Source organism: Excalfactoria chinensis, chromosome 3 (genome assembly GCF_039878825.1).
Source record: "Excalfactoria chinensis isolate bCotChi1 chromosome 3, bCotChi1.hap2, whole genome shotgun sequence".
In the NCBI taxonomy this organism is placed as follows: Eukaryota; Metazoa; Chordata; class Aves; order Galliformes; family Phasianidae; genus Excalfactoria; species Excalfactoria chinensis.
In genome coordinates this window covers 83,261,576-83,286,499 of record NC_092827.1, presented here as the reverse complement: position 1 = coordinate 83,286,499, position 24,924 = coordinate 83,261,576, and the positions used below count along the sequence as shown (strand labels likewise).

At 41.4% G+C, this 24,924-nt stretch overlaps 1 protein-coding gene across 1 annotated transcript in view; it reads left to right on the top strand.

Moving 5' to 3' along the window:
- The window catches only part of PKDCC (protein kinase domain containing, cytoplasmic), a 31,558-nt gene extending 7,786 nt beyond the window's left edge, over positions 1-23,772 (top strand). The window contains exons 2-7 of the mRNA XM_072333501.1: positions 4,446-4,568; positions 7,090-7,361; positions 10,364-10,443; positions 11,382-11,489; positions 19,894-20,067; positions 22,531-23,772. Coding sequence (XP_072189602.1) covers positions 4,446-4,568; positions 7,090-7,361; positions 10,364-10,443; positions 11,382-11,489; positions 19,894-20,067; positions 22,531-22,616 — 843 coding nt within the window. The 3' untranslated portion in view covers positions 22,617-23,772. The remainder of the gene's footprint in view (positions 1-4,445; positions 4,569-7,089; positions 7,362-10,363; positions 10,444-11,381; positions 11,490-19,893; positions 20,068-22,530) is intronic.
- The last annotated feature ends 1,152 nt before the right edge of the window (positions 23,773-24,924 follow it).

Below are 24,924 nucleotides of genomic sequence, written 5' to 3'. Positions count from 1 at the left end.
AGCTCTTGTAGTCTGAATGTATTTTCCAGAGAAGCTCAGGGCTCAACGGGGCTTGATTTCTCCATTTTGATGAGGAAAATTAATTCACCTTTCACACACTGTCTCCTTATGCTCTGTAGCAGCAAAGCTGGCATCACATTGATCTGTATATTGAAGTTGAACCTTTCAGGGAACTTATCCTTCTTCTGGGGGGAGACTACAGCTTGGCAGATGCTTTTGAGCTGAGTGGGGTGGCAAATACATATTTAAATAAACATGTAAGTATAAATAATATAATAATGAAAATAGTGTGTATATATAATAGAGAAACACAGATATTCGTGTATGTTGTCACCCCATGGGTGGAATGGGACATATGCACAAAAATATGTATATACTTACGTACATATACATACAATCAGCAATAGAAAAATGCTTAGAACTTGGGAGATCAGTAGGTGTTAGTGATGCCACTCTCAGATGGTGTCTGTCAATCCCATGTCATGCTCTTCAGGTGCCATCTCGATGCTCCAGGATGACAGGTGGATCCAAGCATTGGTTGCATCAAAAGGATTGTGGATATGAAAAACATGAGTATGAAGGGCGGAAAACCAGGAAGGCATAGGGAAAGCTTCACGGCGTGCTATGGTTTTTAGTGAAACTGTATAAACAGCATGGTGCTTTGAGGTAGGGAGGATAGCTACTGACTAGGGGGAGTCGGACCCTGTGGGCCAGTGGCTGCTGGCTTCTGTCCTAGTGTGCACCTTGGGTCCCTGAGGTGTAGCTCTGCTCAAGGAGTTATTTTTCTGGGGAAAAGAAAAAAAAAACAACACCCAAAGAACTAACAAAAACCCAGGAATGATGCCTTGCTAATGTGGGAGGGCCTGTTGTTTGCATATCCTTGCCCTGCTGATGACAGCTTAATAAGCTCCTTTATTTTGTGTTTTTATTCGGTAAGCTTGTCATCTTTTGTGCAGGCTCTGACCTCTGCTTTCACTATCCCCTTGGCTTGTCCAGTAGGGTACCTCTGTCCTATAGCTTGTAGGGCTGTGAAAGAAGCGGGCTGTGGTCCCTTGGAGCCATGCTGCTGCTGCGGGGTGCCCTGCTGTGGGGTCGGTGAGCACAGAGCAGCACAGGGCTGAGCCTTTATGAGTACAGTAACCCAAACAGTCCAGGGAGAATTCAGTAAACAGGGCTGCCCTAAATGAATTACGACACACGATGTGAGAACAGCTAAACATTTCATAGCTGGCTTCCATTTTTTCTAAACAGAAAGCGAGGAATCCCAGTACTGCAACTGTTTGCTATTAGATCCTACACAAAAATATATTGGGGTGGCATTTAACTGTAGTGGCTGGGTATATCAAAAAGATGTGGGCTGTATTTCTTTCCACTCATTTAATTGGAACCATGCTGCAAAAGCGTATGAAAACCATCATTCCTTAATATATCCAAAGTGCAGCTTTGTGACGCTGAAGTTGATGTCCAGCCTGACTGGATTTCGGATAGAGGAGGCATTTTTGGATCATCTTCTGCTTCCAGCCAAATTCGATTTCCCTGGGTTATTATTTTTCTTCTCATGATGTGCATCCAACTGTCTGTTTCTTACCTCGCTGTCTGGGAATACAAGCCTGTTTGTCTCATTTCAGGCCTTGAAATGCGTAGGCCAAATAAAAATGGGGAAGAAATGAAATGTTTTGTGTAATACCTCTGTGCATATTAACAAGCCAGTTATGAAATGAAGGGGCTGAGAATTACTGTCTCTTGAGTATTTTGCTTCTATTATATATTCTGTACTTGGTAGCGTCTGCGTTCTGGGTGTTGGTTATCAGGAGGGGATGAATGTAACCGTTTTAGATGCTTAATTGGCTGTTTGGACATACCCAGTTTGTAATCATCATAATTGCACATACAAATATGACCATATAATTACATGTGCATTTTTGCTTTTCGTTTCATGACTTCATTTAGAAAAGCATAAACGCAGCCCAATAAATCCCTTATATCTCAAACTTCTGTGCTTTTATAACTCTATATAATTATGTAATAGTGCTGCATCTGGAGAGATTTCACATAATCTAACCTGAGCTCCTTACTGCTTATTTTTTGAACTAGACCTACACAAACTTGCTCAGCACTGTGTTTCACTGGCATGGTTGATGTGCAGTACTTGTGCAAGAAAATACTCTGAGAATAAAGAACTCAGTGTGGGTCAGGCTCATTTCAGCTTCTGAAGTGAGTAGATGGGCAATAAAATAATGAAATGTACCCCAAATGCTCAGGTGCTCGGGCAGCAAAAGATTTTGCCAAGGTACTGATTGATTGCCCAAATAAAACTGCTGCTTAAAAGTTGTAGTTCCCTGAGAACAAATTGAAACTCTGTTAACTATGACAACTTGTGGATCAAGATAAAATAGATACAAGTAGGCACTGGAATTCATTTCTTTTTTTGGCATTCATCTGCCCGTAAGTAGTAAGACTGATTTATCAGTATTATGATAATGTGTATGGATATATGCGTATCCCATTTTATAATCAAATTTGTGTCTAATTGTTATCTTCCTTATTTCAGTTCTTGGAATAGTTTTTACAAACACGAGTCTGTCTAACAAAGACTGATGTCTTGTTTGCGTTCTTTGTTGCTGTGACTCAACACTTAACTGTGATAGTGTTGTTTCCCAGTCTCTATCCCTTTTCATTTCCCTGGGGACATTTTTCCTAGTGGGTAACAGCGAGTGCTACAGACAAGTGCTGAATTCACAGTGGAGGAGCAGAAGTTTGATGCTGATGCTCACAGATCATGTGTTTCTGCCTGTTGTCACACATGAGGGAAGTGAAATACTCTCTAAAAATTGCGGACTTTCAGCTCACGATCCCTCTGCACTGAAAATGTGGCTTTCTCTGAACACTGGTGGGCAGTGCACTAAATATTTTCGTAGAGTTTCCTTCTTTTTGTTCAGAAGGTTTAAGCAGATGTGTGTTGATGTGCCCATCCACAACAGCTCACTGAACACGCATTCCTAATTTCTGTATAAAAAAACTGCACAAAAACGGTGTCAGAGACACCCAAATCCCAACCGAATGGCTCTGGTGTAAGAAATTACTGCTGCTGTGGCTGCAAGGAGGAAGGTCTGCTTTCCCATTTCAAATGTTCCAATCAACATCCATCCCAAGCTCTCAGCTGTGCATCAGTGCCAAGATCTTTTTGGCGCGTCTTAGAATAAAATCTTCTAGCTCTTTTCTGTTTAGGTTAAACTCTTGTGTTTAAGCTGTTGTTTTGAAATGCAGTGCCATCTTTACACCGAGAAGAAAAACTGTTTACTTCACTTGCGTTTTTGGTATGCTTTTTTTCATTGAAATGCTGACAGCTCCAGTCAGAGCCAGCAGCCTGGTTCAGAACAAGCCACGTATTTGCTGACTTAGCCTCACTCTTTGCTTTTCTGGCTGTGAGGGTCACGAGCTATAAAAGTAATTTCTGAAGCCGCCTTTTTTTTTTTTGCCTTCCATTCTGGCCCTTTTATAGTTAAGTTTATTTGACTGAGGGCAGAGATTACATTTAATTTTATTTTGTGTGCATGCTCTTCTGGCTGGGAAGTTGCAGTCAGTTCCTTATCAGGCTCTTTTAACTGCCTCTGCCAGGGCTTGGCATGTGGCGTATAAAGCCTGTCCCCATAGCTGTGGCAGACATTGCTCCGCTCCATATAAAGCATGCCAGCTCTTCCCCACAGCCCTTAAATATTCTTCTTGGGCAGTTATTTGTGCAAGTGGAAATTAATCACTCAGATGTCCTTGGAAAGTGAATGCGAGAAGGAGCTGGAGCATGGCCGAAATTGCCATTTAAATTCTTTTAAATTGAAGAATCTACTGGCAGATAATATTTTGAAATATTTGTCCTTGTTTAATGGCACTGTGTATGAAAGTCCATCAAGTAGAGCAAGAAGCAATTTCTGGCTGGCAAAAGATAAGTTCTGGTATTTCAATTGCGTTTCAAGTTGTATTTCACTGAAATTCACAGTCATTGCACAAATAGTAGCTCTATGGAAATGTCATTAAAAGATTTTTGTGATGTCTTTTAAGCAGTCTTATTTAGGGAAGTTTTAAGAAGATCAAGTCTTCTTTAGCCAGATGTTGCATAGACTAAGCTAATTTTCTTCTGATAGAGTTCTGTTTCTACATTCATGGATATTTTAGTTTCCTTAAATGTTTGTTGATATGAAATCATGTATGGCCACTTTACTTCCCTGGAGTGGTGTGACACCCAAAGGGGCTGTGCTGGCTGCTTTAGGAACTTCCTTTGGGGGTTTCAAGAGAGCGTTCCTCGAACGAGGGGAACCAGAAGCTGCTGGGGAGGGCTTCAAGGCAATTCAGTGCTTTGTAAGAAATGTTTACTCTGCACCTCTTCCTCTGAGAAACATGAAAGTGTGCCAAGATATGTTACGCTGATACTGCACTGTGATTTCTTTCAGCTCTATGGCTATTGTTACCAAGATAGCAATGACATCCCAGACACGCTGACAGCCATCACCGAACTAGGCTCACCTTTGGAGATGATTCAGCTTTTACAGACTTCCTGGGAAGACAGATTTCGAGTAAGTAACAACTGTTTAAAAGGGACGTGCAAGAGAGCGATGAACGTGAAAAAACACGCATGAAACACAGGTTATGTACAGCGTGGTATAGTTCACATTTATTAAGCATTTAGAAGCAAAATTTAACTCTCCCTTTCTGCAGTGTTTAATATGCTTTGCTGTTTTGTCTGTCAGTGTTATCTAATCGTAGCTGGCTTGTCTGCTTTTACATCATATCTGCAAAAGTTTCTTATTTTTAAAGCTCATGGCTCAGAGTTCTTGGCATTGAGCATTATGCTCTGCAACTGGAACTTAAACAATAGAAGGATGTTACTTTTCTATCCTGATTATTATCCTAGGTTGGTTTTATAATTGTTTTCTTCCGCTTCCTGTTCTGCTTGTATTTTACGGGGGGGAGAGTGAAAGCAATGTACACAGATCTGAAAGGCGGCTTGTCCACTGCGCTGGCAATTTACCAGGAGCACGAAGGTCACACTTAATTTGTCCAAAATGAAGCCAGACTGCAGCAATGCTTTGATCAAGACAGTGCTGTCTCAGCCAGTGTACATTGGGCTGTCTAGTCGACTGAGGTTAACTCCCCAAGACGTTTCAAGGCAGCAATAGTTTTCATCTAAAACACTTTGGGCTGTATGGCCCCATCTGTACCAGAGAATTAAAGTGCCCCTGACTAAGCTCTGAGACTGTGGTATGCTACAGCCTACATCTGTACTGTTATACTTGGTGTTCTCAAGGCTGGGTGTGCAAGATGTTTAACAGGTAGAGACCTATGGCCATGCTGCCTTCTGAGTTGTGTTTGGGAACAATGAGGGAGCACAACTTCAGCTCCCTTCTCCTGGAAGAAATATGTCTGTAACAAACAGTGGAGCTGCTTGTCACAGCTCCATGAAAGTAGAGGCTGTCTTTGTCTCATCTCATCCACAGAGTGCCACCAACAGACTGATGGCATCTGTGAACCCAGTCAATTACCAAGATATATTTTAGATGATGGGTAATGAATTGGGAAGCTTCCCTTAGTATGGATATTTCTGAGCAAGCACTTACAAAGGGAGGTTAAAGAGAGTTGTCTTAGATAATGTCATGCTTGGTAGCTTGTCTAGGAGTCAACTAGCACAGAGAAGAAAGAGGAAATAAAATCATACATTGGTATGTATGACATACCCCAGACTCAAAGTAGGTATGCGGAGCATCAGTCCATAGGAGCTCAGAGAGGCTGCCAGTGCAGGAGCAGCATCTTTTGGGTTTGAGAAAAGGCGATGATATCAGATGACAACCTGTATTTTTATCCAAACTAAATTCTGGGTTTGTTGGCAATTGAAGATAAGTGTATTATAGGTTGGTTTTGGCTAATACTGCGTATTTCAGGATAGTGCGTGCAGGAATTCTGTGTACTTTCAGAGGGAGGAAAGGAAGGTCAGCTCTGGCATCCCATCACTGTGCCTGTATTCATTCACAGGACAGCTATCACCGTGTAAACTTTGGTATCACTTAAGTAGGATAAGCGTTCTAGCCCGGTCAAGCAAGGAGGTGATTATAGAAGTGGGGGATAGTCCTAATGTCGCACAGACATGCGGTCTGTGAAGTATAGCTCCAGACATGCTCAGCCTCTGCTTTCTCATGAAGTACGTGTTTAGGTGCTCCCCTGGGCATACTGTTTATGTCCTGAGATTGAATTTTGATTTGAGTACTTCAATATATGTGACATTAACAGTGTATGTTAACAAAAAACAAAATTATATATAAACAATAAAAACCTTGCTAGGCTGGATAAGACCTGTTATTAGTTTAATATATAGGGTAAAAATCCCAATATTTAATTGTGTTTATATTAATGCTATTTTTGCATTAATTCAAAACAGCGCTTTGGTAAGGGGACTGAGCTCAGCTTTCATTGAGTTTGCTGTCTAATAAGTTTCTGGAGTTTCCAGCAACTGAAAAGTACAGTGTCTATGCAGGGCTCCCACCCCAGCCTTAAAGTGGCACTTAGAGGTCTGCTGTGGTACACATACTCCTCAACTGGAAAAGAGAAACACAAAGGGAACCCTCATATGTATAGTAGTAACAGCAGTCAAAGGGCATGATCAATACAGAGGCAGCACAGATGCTGTCTGCAAACTGAGCTTTGATTGTAGGAGCACAGCACATGGGCCAAAATTACTAACCTGGGGTTTGTACAGAGCAGAAACATAGACTGCATGGTCAAGGCTTCTATGTAATGTGTTATTAAAAGTTAAGGCTTTTTATTTCTATCAAAGTAAGAATAGCAACAATGAGCCATGCTTCTAGAATAGTGTGGGAAAGCACTGGTAAAGAAGCTTATTTTTGTTTCAAGTCTCCAAGGGCTTTACAATCAACTATGTTAATCCTATGAAAAATACCTTAGTCGCAATATTTGGTGTTGAGGATAAGTTATAATGCCCATATTAAGTCATGTGTTTATGAATCTATCTTCAGCTAAAGTGGTTTCATTTTTACACTCTGTGCTGAGAAAATAACGCTAGGTACCCGTGTTTTTGTATTTCAGATATGTCTCAGCTTAGTTCGGCTTTTGCATTATTTGGCTCACTCTCCTCTTGGCTCTGTGACACTGCTGGATTTTCGCCCTCGACAGTTTGTGATTGTGGATGGGGAGCTAAAGGTGACAGATCTGGATGATGCCAGTATTGAGGAAAGCTCCTGCACCAGTAACAGTGACTGCTTTATGGAGTTTCCAGCACGAAACTTCACTCTGCCTTGTTCTGTTGAGGGACGGTGCCAAAACATGAATGAAAAGAGGAATCTCTACAATGCTTACAGGTACGTGATCAGTTCTCGGTAAGGTAAAAGAGAATTAAAAACACACAAGAAGTCTGCAGCACCATTTAGAGTTATTCATGCCTATGAGTACATCTTAACTCGGTTCTGTTATCCAAAAGCTATGAATAATTGTTTCATTTGGGAAAATACCATAACATAGCATTTGTAACTGGGAATATTTTGCATGCTTTGTGTGTGATTCACCACTTAGTCTAATTTCACACTGGTTTAATTCCAGTGTGAATTCTTCACACAAATAACCGTTTTTATAATAGTACAGCAGCAGCATTTGCAGAGATGAGGTCCTATGAACTCTGTAGTGAGACAGTTCTCCCAGCACTTCTTTGGTGTGAGTAATGGTCAACACATGTTTTTTACCACTAGCTGAAGTGGTGGTGCCTGTGACGTGGGGATGTGGAGGTGGCAGTTCATGGCAGACCAGTCAGCTGTGTGGAGAGAAGCCACTGGCTGAAGCATCCATCTTCCTGTCCAGATATGAGGGTGGAGGATCTCAAAGCAATACCATAATGGTGTGCTCATTTCTTAAGACTTCCCTTTCAAATATCATGCCATTTGCTCCTTGCCAGACCACAGTGAGGAGAGGCTTTTCCAGAGAGTGTTGTCTGCTTTGGTCCTGGGGTGCTCACCAGCATGTGTGTTGCATTAGCTGACCACACTGAAATGGGCTGTGCCATATGACAGCCATCTGCAGTTCTGTAGCATGGATTTCAGTGTATCCTGTAAAATTTTCTGTTTCTGATTGCTTGGCTAAAGGATCTCGCTTAGCTAGCTAGCTTTCACTTAAGATCATTTTACTGGTCTAGCCGAGAAACATTTAATAGGCATCCATTCATCACAGGCTTAAATGAAGATGTGTCTGTGGTGTACTGAGCTTGGAGCAGGTTGCTGGTCTCAGTGAGGAAAGCAGTCATTTTTTATTACAATACTTCCTCTGAGCTGCACACTGGTGTGTAACATGCACATATCCCCATGGTTTCAGCCTCCAGTTTTGCTTCATGTGACAGAGATAACTGTTCTTCACTTAACAGCGGATTGATGCTGCAGGAGGCTGCAACCATGTGTGATAGACCTGGCCACAAACTCTGTGCACCTGTCTTAGAGGGTGAAATGTTCAGTTCGTTAGGTGTACATTACTTAATTTCCTATTTTCACACTCTTGTCATACAATTAGAGATTAAGAGCAGTGTCTGTCAGTGCTCAGCGAACGGGTTGCTTGTGCCCTTGTTAGGTATTAGTCAAAAGCAATGGAATGGCAAACAATTCATAAAACTCCTGAAATTTCAAAGTATAGTAGGCCCTAACCTTGAAAATGCAATTGGGCTATCTACTTGGTTTCTTTATGAGGTAAATAATTAAAGGAGTTTTCCTCCTTTAATGGAGGAGGAAAAAAAAAATCTACTATGCAAGGTTTTAGCTCAAGGAGGGAAGATTTAGGTTGGATATTGGGAGAAGTTCTTTATAGAGAGAGTGCTGAGGTGCTGGAATAGGCTGCCCAGAGAGACTGTGGATGCCACGTCCCTGGAGGTGTTTAAGGCCAGGTTGGATGGGTCCCTTGGCAACCCAGGCTAGATATGGAGGTTGGTGGCCCTGCTTGCAGCCAGGGGGTTTGGAGCTTCATGATCCTTGAGATCCCTTCCAACCCAAGAACAATAAGCTCTGTAACTTGCATCTATCCAGCATTTAGGAAAGTAAATGGCAGCTACTGAGTTTTTGCAAAGAGCTATTCTCAATCAGTCGGAGGTTGCTTGTGATTATTTTCTAAGTAGAAAAAATGAGGTAAAATGTACCAGATAGATTACTCAATACAAGTGTTATTCCACACTCTTTAGATTTTTGTCTGTTTTCTTTGGTTGTTTCGTGGCCATGGTTAGGAAAACCTACCTGGAGATAATCCTGCTTGGGAAAATCATAAATATTATTTTTGTAAGGGATTAGAAGGGAGTTAAAATCTCAAGGAAATCTTCGTTGTGTAAGTGGGATATGTCAACTCAATAATACCTGTGCCTGTGATCAATTTTTGCTATCAGTAACTCAATTTTTTAATCTGTGCTTATATAAGACATCTGCTAGTCTTGCTCCCGAGTATGACTCACTGGAGGTTTTTGTTTGACAATGTGGTCTCTGTATATGAAAAAACGTTTACTTTGCTTTGCAGGTTAGATGTAAAGCAGGGCAATTTCCCAATTGTGTTGATGTTCTGCTCATTACCTAATATTTATGCCCGATAGCTCTGTTTATACTGTCAGATCCTGAACTGTCCGTCTCTATCTTAGGTTGCTATGACACTGAGTTTACAATGTTTAGTAATATTGGAAGAGAAATAGAAACTTAAAGGAACAATGTGAAATTAAGTATACTTCAGGCGATGTTAAATAAGGGCATATTCTTTCCTCTTTTGTGATTAAAAGCGATGACATGGAGAGGATACATCCAAACATGGCAATCCACATGAATGCGTCTTGATTTTAGATAAGCGAAGAGAACGGAAAAGATGTTCTGAATTGCAGGGGCATGAAAACAATAGAAGAAGGTTTTCTTCTCCCTGTTAATTTTAAAGTCTAGGAAAACTGTAGAAAATAAAGTAACAGTCAGTTCTTTGAAATGAGCAGAAATCTGATTTATGTACTTCAAGCCTTGAAAAGCCCTTGAGACTTCTGAGGTTGATGGCATCCTTGCAGTTTGTCAGGGTACAGACAGCTCTGCTAAGAGTTGCAATCTGTGGGGCTTCACAGCACATTTCTACATTAACGGAACGTTTACACATAGTTACAAGGCAGCCTTGTGTATAGCAGCCTGGTCTAGTTATGCCAAGACAGCTGTGTGAATATGCTCAGCTATATTTGACTATGGAATATGATTTTATTTCCTGAATAGGTCAGTGGCTTACAAGCAATAGGAATTTCATTCCTTATGTTATTCAGTAGTTATCCCAGGTTTGTAATCTCTTTTATTTTTCAACATGGGTTACTTTTCCTTTCCAGGTTTTTTTTTACGTATCTTCTGCCACACAGCGCGCCGCCCTCACTGAGACCATTATTGGATAAGATAGTTAATGCCACAGGTAAACACACTGGATGTGGTAATACCAAGTTATTCTTTTTTTTGGCGTGACTATTGCATGTGGGGTGTGAGGGGATGCTGCTTTTATATTCGCTGTAAGGAAACTGGGTTGTTTTTCTACCCAGGATAAACTTCACCCCATACAGAAAGGGCATAAAGGGCCCAGTATAGCACATGAAACCCACTGTGAGATATTAACTATGTTTGACAGAGGTCTGTGCTTCTTTCTGCACATCTGTGCAGGGGTGAATTGCTTGAATGCAGTTTCTACGTTTATCCCAAGGAGCAATCTAGAGAAAATTCACCATGGTGAGAGGCTGTGCTGCCTCTTGTCCCACAGGGAGAGCTTGGTCCTTGGTGCCTAGCTCCTTGTGGTGTCTGGAGAGTCCCTGCCTCTAGCAAGGGGATTCATAACTACCAACAGGATGCTTACTTGCCTATTGCCAGTGGTAACGCTGGTGCTTTTATACCTTAGAAGCCAGAGGCAAGTGAAATTATTATAGGCGTTTACTGATGGCCAGGGCAGTGCCTTTGGGACAAGAGCAGCTGTGTGCACCCACAGTTCTCTTTTGAGGGCCTTTGGCACATTGGTCTACTTGTGCTGTACTGTGTTCCATTGGGAACTGAATGATGCCAGTCTACTAACAAGGAAATCCATTGGAGTTCCCTATATTGGCTGATGTTCATCCCATCTGGGGAGCTCAACAACAACACAGATCTGCCCATGGGCCTGGGCTTCCCAGCTGAATGAGTCAGCATTTGACATGCCTAGATCACATCTGATATGAAGTCTGATCCATGGTCACTATGTAGTAGCTGATGGACTCCATATCCACATCACAGTGCTGTCATGGAGCAGCATTACTTTGAAAGCAGCCTCTCTTTAGTTCTGTGAAGGTTGCTCCTTATCTGAATCATTCTTTTTCTGTGCTTTTAAAGGAGAGCTTCAGTGGGGCATAGATGAAACAGCTGCTCAACTAGAAAGAGTTTTGAATCTGTATAAGAGTGGAGAGTACCTGCAGAACACTACCCGGATACCGAAATCTGGTAAAGTATTCTTTCTTGAACCTTAAGATTAAAGACACTTCTTTGGCTGGCACTTGAGGTTTGAAAGAGAAAATGTGTAGAAAACAGAGAGCATACCGGCTGTTGAAGTCTTGCACACAATTATCAATTGTCTATTTTTTGCTTCCTGGGCACCATCTGCAGCTGAATGTGGTGGTTGGGTTTGCATAGAGATGAGCAGGCTGCACTGGTAGAAGGAAGCCCAGCAGAGCCTGGCTCTCCTAGAGGGTCTGTGGAAAATGTGTTTAATCACATACACACACTTTGCTGTTGGAGCATTAGAACATAGGAGTTTCATAGAATCATAGAACCGTTGGAGTTGGAAGTGACCTTTAAAGGTTATATAGTCCAGCTCCTTTGCAATGAAGGCAGCTGTGATGTGAAAGGATGCATATTCTTCCCGGAAGGATAGGTTGTGGAATTGTGCATGTCAAAGAATATTATGTATGATGGAAATTCATTCCTGTTAAGCCTAACAATTGAAAAAGCTGTTTTGCAAATTGTTTTTGCGTATGTACAGTGTTCATGTCAAACTGTCAGCATAATTGACTGTAAGTTGATAGGAAAATTACAGTTTTGCTGCAAAAAAGTACGGTAAAGAAGAAAAGATGGGTTCTAAATGAAGATGAATGTTGGCACAGAGGGTTTTAAAAGTTCAGTGAAGCATTCTGTCTGTGAAAGAGACACGGGAGCCAAATTCAATCCTATCGTAGCGCTGTTAACCTCAAAGGGCCATGACACCAGGGATGAATTCGACCCACTTATCAGAATAATTCAATATTTATTTTGTTGTAAAATTGGCAGGAAAATTGTTGCAGGTGTTCATTTAACTTTCTAATTTTCAGCTTTTCATCACGGTCTGTGCTGAGTGATGCCTGTCAACACAGCAAAATTATTTTCAGCAGTACAATCGATAGTACAAACACGTCCTTTGTTGAAGAAGTGCCAGGAGGGCTGGAGTTTTTCTGTGATGCTGGCTGATTCCAGGTTTAACTGCCGTATCAGGACAATATGAAGCTTTGAATTTTAGAAGTCTGTCATGTTTATAAAGCATCTCAGGGAAGATAGCTTGGGACAGTAGTAGTAAATGTGACAGAGCAAGTTTCTACTAATATGGAGCAGTGCTCCATCTATATTTGGCTCCTACAGTAATTACACATTTTTGTGTCAGTTTAATTCCGTAGAGTCCTGGATAATATAATGCAGAATCTGTCCTTTTTCACAGCTAGTAATACCCTTTGATGGAAGAAACCCCTTTTACTTTTAGGATGCAGCTCATGGGCTGGGGAGAAGCTGTTCTGCAGCTTGAGCAAAGATGCTGAAAATTGCTAGACATGTGTGTGTTGTATTTGACCAGTCTAAAAGGGTACTAAATTAAAGGTTAGGAGTATAATGCTGAATTCCCTGATATAAAAAAGATCTCAACCAATGGCAGGCCTGAGAAATCAGATATCTTGATGGAAATTACATTTAGATGAGATATGTTTTCAGACTTGGCTGCCATGTCTTTAAGATGTGCAGACCTGTTTCTTGTTTGTTCTAAGGCTACTTTAACCAAACAGAAAAGGAGTTGTAGTTTATTTCTATTTTAAGGCTCCTTTTGCTTGCCAGAAACCCATGAAGTCATATTATGAGGGTAAAACATCCCTCCCTACCTGTTTATTTCTATCACTTTTTTTTCAAAGCGCATTCTATCCTCAGCTAATATTGAACTTGTAATACCGTGCTAGAATTCATATCAGTTCATTCAGTTAATATCCTCAGTCCATAGATTATTCAGTAAGTGAGAAATTCTTCTGTCATACTGTAATACTGGAAAGAATTAGTGTCTAAGTGGTCATCCTCTTTCTGCTGGAAGACATTCCCAACTGAGCTAGCTTCTTGACCAGCAAAACCAGTACTGAGCGTCTGAACAGGTCAAATATTATATATACCACTCTTGGCAGTGGGAGTATGAAAGGGACAGCCATGATTGTTTCTCCTGCTGTCAGCTCAGGTCATGCTTTGACTTTGTTTGGAATCTAGGAGGACCCTGCATTATTCTCTGAAATCAAAGTAAACTATTTAGGTGAGATTATGGGATTTTTTTAAAAACTTTTTTTATCTTGTTCTGTAGCACAATGAAAGTTCAAGGAGTGTGTCTTCCAATCCAGTGTCAGGTTAAGGTAAAACTAGATTGTGGTTTGGTTCTGAGGCGTTGGTACACCAGCGTGCCAAGACCTTGCAGACACAAATTCACATCAGTTTTACTTTGGACAGTGACATCTCACAGAATGTCTGACTCTGAAGGTTTTCACTCTTCCAAGTAGATAGAGTGACAAAAAATACTGTCTCAGTATCTCTGGCAATGAAGAGATTTGACAAAGGAAGGTCTTTTTTAGGTACATGATCTTTACTGAAATCCTAGAGGAGAGTTCAAATCCAATAATTGCAGGATTTTGTTTTGTGGGCTTTTTTTTTTTTTAATTAAAAAAAAACAAACATGAAAGGTTTAAGTAATGGTGCTTCAGAATTTGTCTTAGGACTAAGTGTTTTGAATTATCCATTGTCTTGGATAGAGCGCTGTAAATTCTTCGTAGGAAAGAGGAGATCATGATCTTGGGCAAATGATCTAAGGCTGTAACTAAAACACAAACTTTTAGAAATCAGTCTGTTATCTATCTGAACCTATGTTTTTGAAAGGAAGCCCTCCTCCTATGAACAACGTGAAGTGAGAAAGGTGATATTGATAATCGGCAGGGAAGTGACATGAGGAAAGCTCCTGTCAGCTCTAGTGTTCCCATAAAGAAAGTTTAACAAGATGACATGGTCATATTACAGAAGGTCGTGGATATTAAGCTTTCACTGTGCTTCAGTTGTAAAACATTTTATAGTGCTGTAAATTATATTATGCTCTGGACTTTGCTTTAGTATCTAAGAAACAGAGTAAAGGTGCAGGAGACATTCGATAGCTTCATATGTGTTCTGTAATCATAAATCACACTACTGTTAATGTTGTTACAGGAACATTGCAGTGTTTAAAACAACACTGAGCAAATATTTTATATTCTATGGACTCTTGGTCTCTTTTGCTGGAATCCAGAAGAATGAATTAAACCAGAAACCATACATTTCCTCTGGCGTATGTCATCTAAAGCGATTATCAAGATTAAGAAATAAGAAACCTACTGATGCTCATCAGTGACACCCTGCCTCAGTATTAAAATTTGTATTATTTCAATCGAGTGATGTTGATTTGTAGCAACTGGGTGTCTGGCTGTCATGCTAAGCCTCAGCCTTTCGGTTAGTTCAGAATTTACTCAGAAATGCGTGAAATCAGCTAACACTGGTAAATCCGATAGCTTTGTTATTCATTACAGCTAATAGATGACCCATTATTAGGCCTAAGGGTGTGCAAGCCCACAGAAAAGCGTAATAAACTTCTGTTGTTAGTTGGAAGTATGGTCACGTTGCTAAAAAAGAGGCTGGAAGGCTGGACATTAAGCAAAGACACTTTGTGTTTTCCTTTGTCTTAAGACAATTTGGCAGGGTTATGCTGTACGTAAACATTTACAGTACAACAGTGTTTTGAGAAAATATTCTGCAGGCTCACTATAGCAACCTGCTTAGGAAATTGTAAATCTACCCAAGAATTATTGGAGTTGAGCAGGGCGTGTGTGTTTGCACACATGTGCATGTGTGAGGGGAACTTTTGCAAGGTCGCTGCTGTACTGTTGGAGGCCCTTTGTCTGTCCTGCGGCAGCCCAAAGCACCCAGACTGGAAGGGTTCTGGTGAAGGCCCAGCAGTCCTCCCAGCCTGGCTTCTTGCTTTATCTTGCACTTGTGCATTTTGCCTTTTGTTCCCAGGGATGTAAAAGCTGCTTTGTGTTTAGGCTGAGAGGTGAAGGTGCACTGGCAGAGTCTACTCAGTGCTGCTTTGCTGTTTCGTGGGCAGCCCAGTTCTTATCTTTGAGCCCCAGTATCCCAGTCCGTGCGGCTCCTGCTGTGCGATGTTAATGAGAATAAAATGTCACTGAATCTATCATTCTCCATGTTTATTTGTTCTGCAGGGACAGCAGGCTTGCCAGTTCAAATACAGCTCTGTTATGAGCACAATAGCATGTGGAAAGAGGTAGGATTTGCTTTCAGTCTGTGTGCGTGAATCAGCCAAAGGACAAAAGTGCACACCAGAGAAGCAGTGCTGTCTCCTGGTCTTGCAGCAAATCCACATTCTGGCAGCCATTCCTGTCCTTCCAAACAGTGAGGTTTGTCAGAAACAATTAAAAGCAGAGACATAGATGATATACCTAGCAAGTTGTTTCCTTTAATGTACCAAAAATGGATTTTCTTAGCACAACTGCGCGTAAGGCTTCTTATTGGAAGAACCTTTAAATGTAAGATATTGAGACATAAGGAAATTATAAGCAGAAAATGAAATCTGCTAATAAGCGTAAGTACATTATTTAGGATCTGATTCTGTGCTCCTTAATCTCCCTGGGAATCAGCAGGACCATATAGCAAAATACCACTCAGTACTGCTTTTACCAAGATGAGGCTCTTTCTGCTTACTTGTAAGCAAAGTAATCAAAAGAAAATCCAGATTTGGCTGCCAGGGATTTGTTGTGTTGTTGTTTTTTTTGTTGTTTTGTTTTGTTTTTTGGTTTCTTTTTGCATAGAGGAGGAACAGAGGAAGGAGGAGAAGGAGTAATGTGATTCTTTTCAAGGATGAACATTACTGCATTGATGTCATTGACCCATGCTGTACTGGCAGGTGATAACACAAAACTGGGCATGTTTCCAACGGGTAGCTGTAGTTGGTAGTAAAAGTGCAATCTGGCTGCTGTGGCTGAAATAAACGGTCATTAGGACTGATTAAAGTCAGATTTTGGGTGACTCAAACAACCTAAAGGGGGGAAACCGCAGGCAGTTTCACAGAGTTTACAGTATACTTGTGGAGTTTTTTATATGACTCAGTCTAGTATAGTGAAAATGAGTATGTTTATAGATCATGTAGGCTTGGGGACAACACAGGTGATTTTTGATGGAAAGATTTTAGAATGAGATTTTAAAGTGCTGGCTTTCTTTTATAGCTCTTGCACTGGTCAACGAGGTTGCAGTTTGTTTTGAGATGCATTCAAGAAGGCGTGCGCTTTGAAAATCACTGTGGCTGTTGTGAGGACTGGCTATTGCTGTAAGGAAATCTTAAGAAGATTTTGGACATGTTAAGAAAGCATGTTTTGATCATCCGGAACGAACTTCTAAAAACATTTAAAAACTATTAAAAAACATTGCAAAACAAAACTTTTGAGAACTGCCCAGATTCAGCATAGCAAGATATTCTGAACTTTCAAAATATTTACGTGGCAGGAAAAATGTTTCCTGGTAGGGTTTATTTGTGTAGCTGTGAGCAGCAAATCAGCTCCTGTATGTTAAGCTGGAGTAAATCTGCTGTAAGCGACATCAAGATGGAGCTTACTGCGTTATATTTATTTGCTACAGCCCTCACAACATCAGTAGGTGGGAAGACGGTTTCTTTTTCTGCTGTCATAGTGGTAGGAGTGCCTCGCATATCTCTGATCTGTTCTTTGCCATTACCTCGATAGACTTTATATACTCCGTGTCAAACTACATATATGTATGCAAAAGCGTAAATTTACGGCTGCATTTATAGTATTAGGCAAGTATTTATTGGTTTTAAACACCATCAGTCTGGAAATCGACCAGAACTTTGACCTTTTTATGATGTGATTTACTGCCGTGAGCCTTCAAATTCCATGGACTCCATTTAAGTAAGTTTCAGGTCTTGGCAGGACAAACATCTGAGCTAGAGCTGCCTCTAACCCGGTGGAGAAATGCTAAATTGAGCATGTAACTATGCTGGGGTGACCAGAATGATCATTTAAAGGTGTGGAGAAACTGTTGTTGGGTCTGATAAACTTGCCTTGTATCCGTAACACAAGACAAATGCTATGGTGTTTTTGTGTTCATATTTACTGCAAGGCACATCACAAAGGCTCTACTGAATTCTGAAAACAAGAAATGAAGGGCTGAAAAGGTTTGGATGTGGGAAGGTACTGTGCTGTGATAGCACAGGAAAGCTTTGTTCTGTTTGCAATTTATTAAGCTGGTTTTCTCTAAGAGAGGAAAAGCCCTTTAAACTGAAGCAAGGAGTACTGATGTTTGGGTTCCTTAGGTCTCTTCTGCACATGAGCGTTTCCCTCTGACTTACATCTGGACATGAATGAGGAGCTGGTTGCAGTGAGGTTTCTTTCCTGCTGGCTGAGGCTGATAGGGGCAAGGAGCAGCAGGAGGCTTCGATCATGGCCAGGATACATTTCCACTAAGGATGGATGCTCATCCATCAGGAGGACCCTTCCAATGACTCCTCTCAAGAAGAGTGTAATTCTTCTCAACTCATGCAAATTTGGGCTCAGGGGTCAGCTCCCTAATTTGTGACTGTGTAAACAAGGGATTCCAGGAATGTTTGCCTTTGCTGTGCAGACAGTGAAGGCAGCTAACTTGCCCTACTCAAGATAAAGTGATTTCTGGGTAAAATTACAGTTTCTTTAGACCAGTGCTTGGTTGTCATTGCAATGAGTTTCAGATTATTTCTGCCCTCTATATCTTGAGGAAATCCTGTGCTAGTTTCCCAGGGTGGCTGGAGCACCTGGCTGGTTTGGAATGACCCCACACCCTTGCTTGTCCCAGTTCCCTGGGGGCCGCTTGGGTACAGCACCCTCAGTACCAGCTTGGAGGCTGCATCCCCTCCTGCTCCATGAGCCAGGGCCCCACTTTCACCATCACAGCTGTTGCTGGCCCACCTCTGTCAGTTCACATTTCCAAGCTGCTTAAATGATTCACCAGGCTCCACGTTTTTGCATCTTACTTGCATGCATCATTTTCCTCGCCTGGGCTGCCAGGCACTGATCAGTATTCAACAGCTACCATACAGAGATAAGGGGATATTATTCACTTAGATGCAATTTTGTTTTCACAGAGGAAAAAAAAAAGGCTTTACCTATCCACTCAGTGGCAGTTTGATTTATGCTGCAACCTCTTCAGAAAGAGTGTATATGTATTTTTGGAGGTGAAATGAATGCTTCCAACGTGAAACTAATTTTTTCGTTTTTAGGCTTTTATAGTTTTCTTCATGTGTGCGAGTCTGCATTTCCGAAATTAACATAAGGGATTTTTGCCTTTGATGTAAGTGGGACATGATCAGCTCTGATGTTTCTTCCTGTTTGTGAGTGCCTTGCAGTAATTTTAATGAGACAGGCTTAAAAAAAGAGTGTGTATTTACTGCATTTGTTTCCCACTGTTTCAGACTATGTGGTGTGAATGAGCACTTGTGGGTGTGCAATTCTTTTCCTGATTGAAATACTGGCAGTTTAGACTGGAGGCGAGTGTGTCTGCTGGCTTGGTGATGTTCGTAAAATGTGCTGGTGGGCTGAATCTGCCATGTCAGGAAGAAAATGCCTGAACCAAAGTGTCTTAAGAATAGGCTGTGTGTCAGGATGGGCAGCTCTGGTTTCCATAACAGATACAATTAGAAGAAATATAGAATGTATTTATTTTTTGAATAGGATGTGGGAGGAGAAGCGACAGGAGAGGAACCATCTGTTTGTGTGTCTGGAAGCTAAATAGAGATGTTTATAAATGATTAGTTTAATTTGCTGGCGCATTCATTAACGAAACTCCCATCAGCGGCTGGGAAAGCAAGAGGAGCTGTGAACAGAGAACAAGGGGAGCTCATAAAGGCAAGAGAGACTGAACGGCAGCCAAGGGGACAAGCAGCGCACCGGGCAGTGCGGAGCTCAGGGCAGCCGTCGCGCTTCCTTATGCTTTTTTTTCCTTCCTCCTCCTGGAGGCCCATCGAGCAACTCCCCTTTTGTGCTCATCTGAGCGAGCAAAACAAAGAAGTTTGCTTAATTAAAAGGCTGTCTTTTCTTCTCCCTATAAAGGGGCTGGAGGAAAATGGCGTGCCACTGGGAACGCGAGGGAGGGCTGAAGTGCCTGGTGGGCTCTCCCAGCAGCCATGCTTCCTGGGAAGTGGGACAGTCAGCTGGGTCATTTGAGTGGAGATGTTGGTTCAGTGGGACATTCTTCCCCTAAAATCCCAATAAAACTAGAGTCTTTTTTGCACACTGGGGAAGGGGAAATTGTTTTGTGCACAGACTGTTTATTTACAAGTGCTTTCTGGAAGAAAAAAGTTGAGGAGAAAGGAAGGAAGGAACAGGAAAGTAAGGTGCAGAGCTATAAACACGTTTGGGAGTGAAACAGGGCTGGTACAGTCACCTTTTTTTTGTCATATATTCCTTTCCTAATCTGTTGAAATAAACCTTGCCTGCTAAGAGCAAGCAGTTTGCCAGACCTTTCAGAACTATTGTTTTGCTGTGGTTATTTGCAGAGTACAGGCGGGTGCCTGAAGCCTTTATTCCTGATGAGAACTACAGATGCTGGCCATCTTACCATCATAAGGGCTGCCTCCTCTCTGTGTTTGACGTTAATGAAGCCATTGAGATTTGCGACAGCTACTCCCAGTGCAAAGCTTTTGTCCTAACCAACCAGACGACGTGGACAGGTAGGTCGTGGGTGTTACTAAAGGGGACACCAGTGTTTTGTTTTAGACAAAACAGTTGCAGAGGTGACAAGAGAAGTCTGCCATCTGTTTCCACAGTTAGATGCACAAGCCATGGCCCAACATGTGGATTTTCACACAACTTTCCAAGCCATGTGATTGTTATAGTTTGACACAAAAGCAAACGGGTTCTTCCATGCATCTAGCTGGGACTCCCTGTCTGATGTGGGGAATGTTTCGCTGCTGCTGTGCTTATGCCAGCACGGCTTGGCTAAAGGATAGAGTGGAGGGAGGGTTTCAACCAGTTAGAAGTGGATGGCCTGACACATTTCATCTGGGAAAATCTTTCTTCTAAAGGAAAAAACCATTTGCTACCACAGCTCATTTTCTTGTCTACGAGAATATGCTTCTTGAAAAGATAAATACACTTCCCCAAAGGTTTGTGGGCCTGGCAGTCTCAGTGTGGTTCCCCTGTAGGCAAGTCATCCGTGCTGATTAACATCAGTGGAGCATCGCTTCTGGCTCGTGGCTGCTGAACCAGGCAGTGATTCTGAGGAACTCCACAGCATGCTGAGAAACAAAAATGTTGCAAGTGTCTGCTAAAACCAGACACGATCATGCATATAGTGTGGAGTGGACTGTACTGGTCTTCTTTTGTCTCCATTCTGTGAGATAAGGCCCCACTGAAGTTCATCTTGAGGTTTTTCTCCTGTAGTGACTGGTTCCGTGTGTATGTCCAGTGGACTTTCCCAACCTGAGACTTGCTGTGTGTTCTTCCCTCCCACACACAGCTATTTTCCTGCTTGGGATTGCCAATTTCAGCAAAGGACAGCTTGTCTCCTCTGCTCCTGTCTTTGAGAGGATGGGTGGCTGAAGCAAGCCAACCCTTGGGAAAGCTGATTTAAGGTCTTGCTCTACCACAGACTTCAGCGTGGCAATTATTTAGGCTCTGAGGCTCAACTTTCTGTCTGTACAACCATGATCACAGCATGCCTTAACGTCAAAATTCACCCTGTGTGCAATTGGGTGCTTTGGTTTTGCTTAGTGGAACAAAATAAATACACACCAAATCAGGCTTGCACATGTGCCTATGTCTTGGTGCAGCCCTCCAGCTCTGAAAGTATCACAAATGAGGAGACTCTTCAGACATGCCAGGGTGTTTTAGGTAGTATAGTGCTACAGCTCTCTGTGTTTCTTGTGCATCTAAGAGGTATGAACAGAGACTTCCATGGAACCAGGAAAAACTAATTTATATTAAATTTGCCTGTGATTAATCAGTGACTACTTACTCATCATATGAGAACATCGGATTATTGAAGTTAACTAATGTTCTAAGAAATAGTTCTAATGAGACATGGGAGATCCTAGGAAGTTTACAGTAGCCCCTGTCTCAGATGGTAGTATTGAAAGTGAACAAGCCATATTTTAAGTGTTACTTGCAATAACACTTCTCTGTGCTGTCCCTGATGTGTGAGCACTCATATCCCTGCAGTCTGCAGCATGAAAATTTGGTCAGGAGTTGAAGCATCCCGTTTGTCATGTGATACTTTTAAAGAAAATAGCGTTATGGGAGCCCCCTAGAGAGGCAGGCTGGGAGTAAAGAGAACTCAGTGTTCTGAGTTTTAGAGAGTGAAGGCAGAGGTTCAGTATTGATTGGGAATTTCTGCAGCCTCTGCTTCAAGGAGAGACAATTACAGGGTCCATGGGAGGGCAGGAAGCTTATCTAGAGGTAGGGATGTGAAAGTACAAGCCCTGTCCTGCAGCACCTACAGATAATGGTGAATGAAACCTGTCTGAATTCAGCTGAATTTGGTGCCTTATGCTGCCCAGGGGACTCTCACTTGCCAGATTATTTATTTATTTATTTATTTATTGGTATAAAGCATACGTGTTGCCCAAGCATCTATAAAAACCCTGAGCTATGAAGTGATCAGCAAGAGCTGTTTTAGTGAATGTTATATTTAATGTGTGTGGTGCTGATTGGTATTACAAAGATTCAAGTATGTGAAGGTGATACCTCTCCTGTGCAGTCAGATGACTTTCCTTCATTGAAGCGCTGAACCCAGGTCCATTTATATCAGCAGGAAAGTCTTTGAAGCTTTCCCTTTTAAAAAATTATGTTACATTTATATTAAAACCTTTAGACCTCTCCCTTATTTACCTTGTACCTTTAGACCTCTCCCTTATTTACCTTGTACCTTTAGACCTCTCCCTTATTTACCTTGTTAACTGTATGCAGCTGTATCTTGACCATAACTGTGTAAATGTATGGAAAGCAAGGAAGATTTAGTACAACTTCAAGTGAAAGCATTACAGCTTGCAGTTAAAGTTAATAAAGACTTCAGTTTGGATTGCCTAAAGAATGCATTGGTTAATTGTGAGTACAGAATGACATTACTGTAAAGCAGGCAACCTTTTGCTCATCACTTCTAATTACCTTTCTCCTCCCTTTCCTACTCTGTGCAGGTCGGCAGCTTGTCTTCTTCAAGGCGGCTTCAAATCATATCGTGCCTGATCCTGACAAGATAACATATGTGAAAGTGACAGACTGACAGCTAAAGTGGCTCAGTCTGATGTGTGAGTGACCAGAGCTGTTTGTGTATAAATATAGGCAGCTGTTACGTATAGGACGGCTGTGTCTGGAGAGATAATTGCACTATTACTCATTCTAATCTATAGAGTGCTAAACAAAACTTTTTAAGAAGTAACCTGCATGACCAGGATGAATGTGCAATAAGACAACATTTTGAAAATGTGATTTTGAAACGAAGCAAAATACAAAATACGATACACTGTTGGGATATAGTTTTGGATATAAATCAACTGGCAGCTCCAGCTTTTCTAATCAAGGTTAGTGTGACTTTTCTGACCTGCGCGTGTGTGTACAGGGACAGAAGTTATTATTTCTATGAGAAGTCTGTATCCTCTGCATTGTTATTTATTTGAGCTCGTACAATCACAACAGAGTAACTGAAGCATATCAATTTGTAAGCTAAATATCCAACATTGCTGAAGACAATCAGCATTCATGTTAAAGCTATCAAATATGCAATAGCAACATGTTTTGTCAAAATGAAGGAATTGATTATGTTTAGAATTGCAAGACTGTAGCTAATTTTCATTTTCGCTTCCAATGTTATCACAAAGGTTCATTTTTTTTTTTAATTTAAAAGAGCCATTTCATAGGTCTAGCAAATCACATAAGCATATGAATGGTCCCACTGAAAGGCGGGGGCTTACCCAAGTGCTGAATGCTTTGCTGAATAGGGATAGGCCTAAGCATATGCTTACAATTAAGCCTGTGCTTAAGACTTTTGTTGATTCAAGTTTGAGTTGTTCACGAAGCCACATCTTTGACAAACTGGCAAAGCAATCCATCTGGCGGAACAGGACTATTTTATGGAATATCTTGCAGTTATTCATATTTATCATCAAATCCATGGTTTTCTAAGGCACTGCTTGCTAATTCTTAGAGTGAATGAAGTAAATGACCTTAATAATGGTAATTGAATGCTAGCCTTAATTCTATATAAAATGCTTTTTATAGGCATGGTGTGTCTAGAGAACTTGCTTTCAGTGAAAGCAATGAAGTAAATGCTAAAGTGACCAATGTCATACTGTTTTGTAGTTTGTACAGCCAGGAAAAAAAAATGCATTTGTTTCTTAAATGTTTTATTTTTGTAATAAATGAAAGATAAATACAACCTCTTTCATGCTTACTTTTCTTGTGTTGAAAATAAACGCCAGAATCCAGTGAGGGTTTAGTTACAATGTACTGTAAGTTGAATTAAACCCAGGGTGTTATTTCCGGGAAGGAGCTGATGTTGCTCCTGTGGCTTCCATGGTGCCGGATGGTTGCTTTTCTTGCTGGACATAGAAGGGTAGCAGGAGAGCAAGGAAGAGGGGCAGAAATTTTCATAGTCCAAGCAATTGCACAGTAGGGGTGGTCAGGTGGTGACACAATTGGCAGCAGGTTTTGTCACACTACGGTTCCTCTGAGGTCGCTGATACCCTAACGACGTCTGGCAGTCCACTGAAATGACATTGCTGTAATGGGGGTAACTCGAAGATTATCAAACTACCCACCGCAATAGCTCAGCTGATTGTGTCGCAGTGCACTTAGGAACCCATCAATCACACTGCGGTAATAAACAAACACTACAGATTCTTTAAAAATTGCTACATAAATCATGCCAACACATACTGCACAGTTCATTGAAGTGATATGGGTTGTTGGCACTGAGGTGCCGGTATGTATTTGGAAAGTGTTTAGCCTCCCGTGATTGCCTCCCCATTAAGATCTATACACCATTCCAAAAATACGCAGCATTTGAAAACAAAGTGAATGATTATAAATCTTTTAGCTGCGTTCCCAGATACAAAATTGTCAACAGTTAAAAGAAAAAGAAAGATATCCGGGGTAATTCTTTAATACTATGGGCAGATACCTAAGGGTGATTTCATTTCATCATTTTCTGCATGCCTGAAAAAAACAACAACCAAACACCTCTGAAGTCAGAAATTGTTTATCTCTGGAATTAAACAAACTTGCCAAAACAATTTACATCAGCTTTTGCAAACACAGATCAAGTAAGTAAGAAGCAGCCATGAGCCAAGAAGCTGCATTCTAGATTACAGCAGTAATCAACTTTATATTGTAATCAACTATATATTGCGAAGCTGGGAGGATTGGCTGACACGCCTGAAGGCTGTGCAGCCATTCAGAGAGACCTGGACAGACTGGAGAGCTGGGCAGTAAGAAACCGGATGAGGTTTAACATAAGCAAGTGTAGAGTCTTGCATCTCGGTAGAAATAATTGCATACACCAGTACAGGTTGGGGGAAGACCTGCTGGAGAGG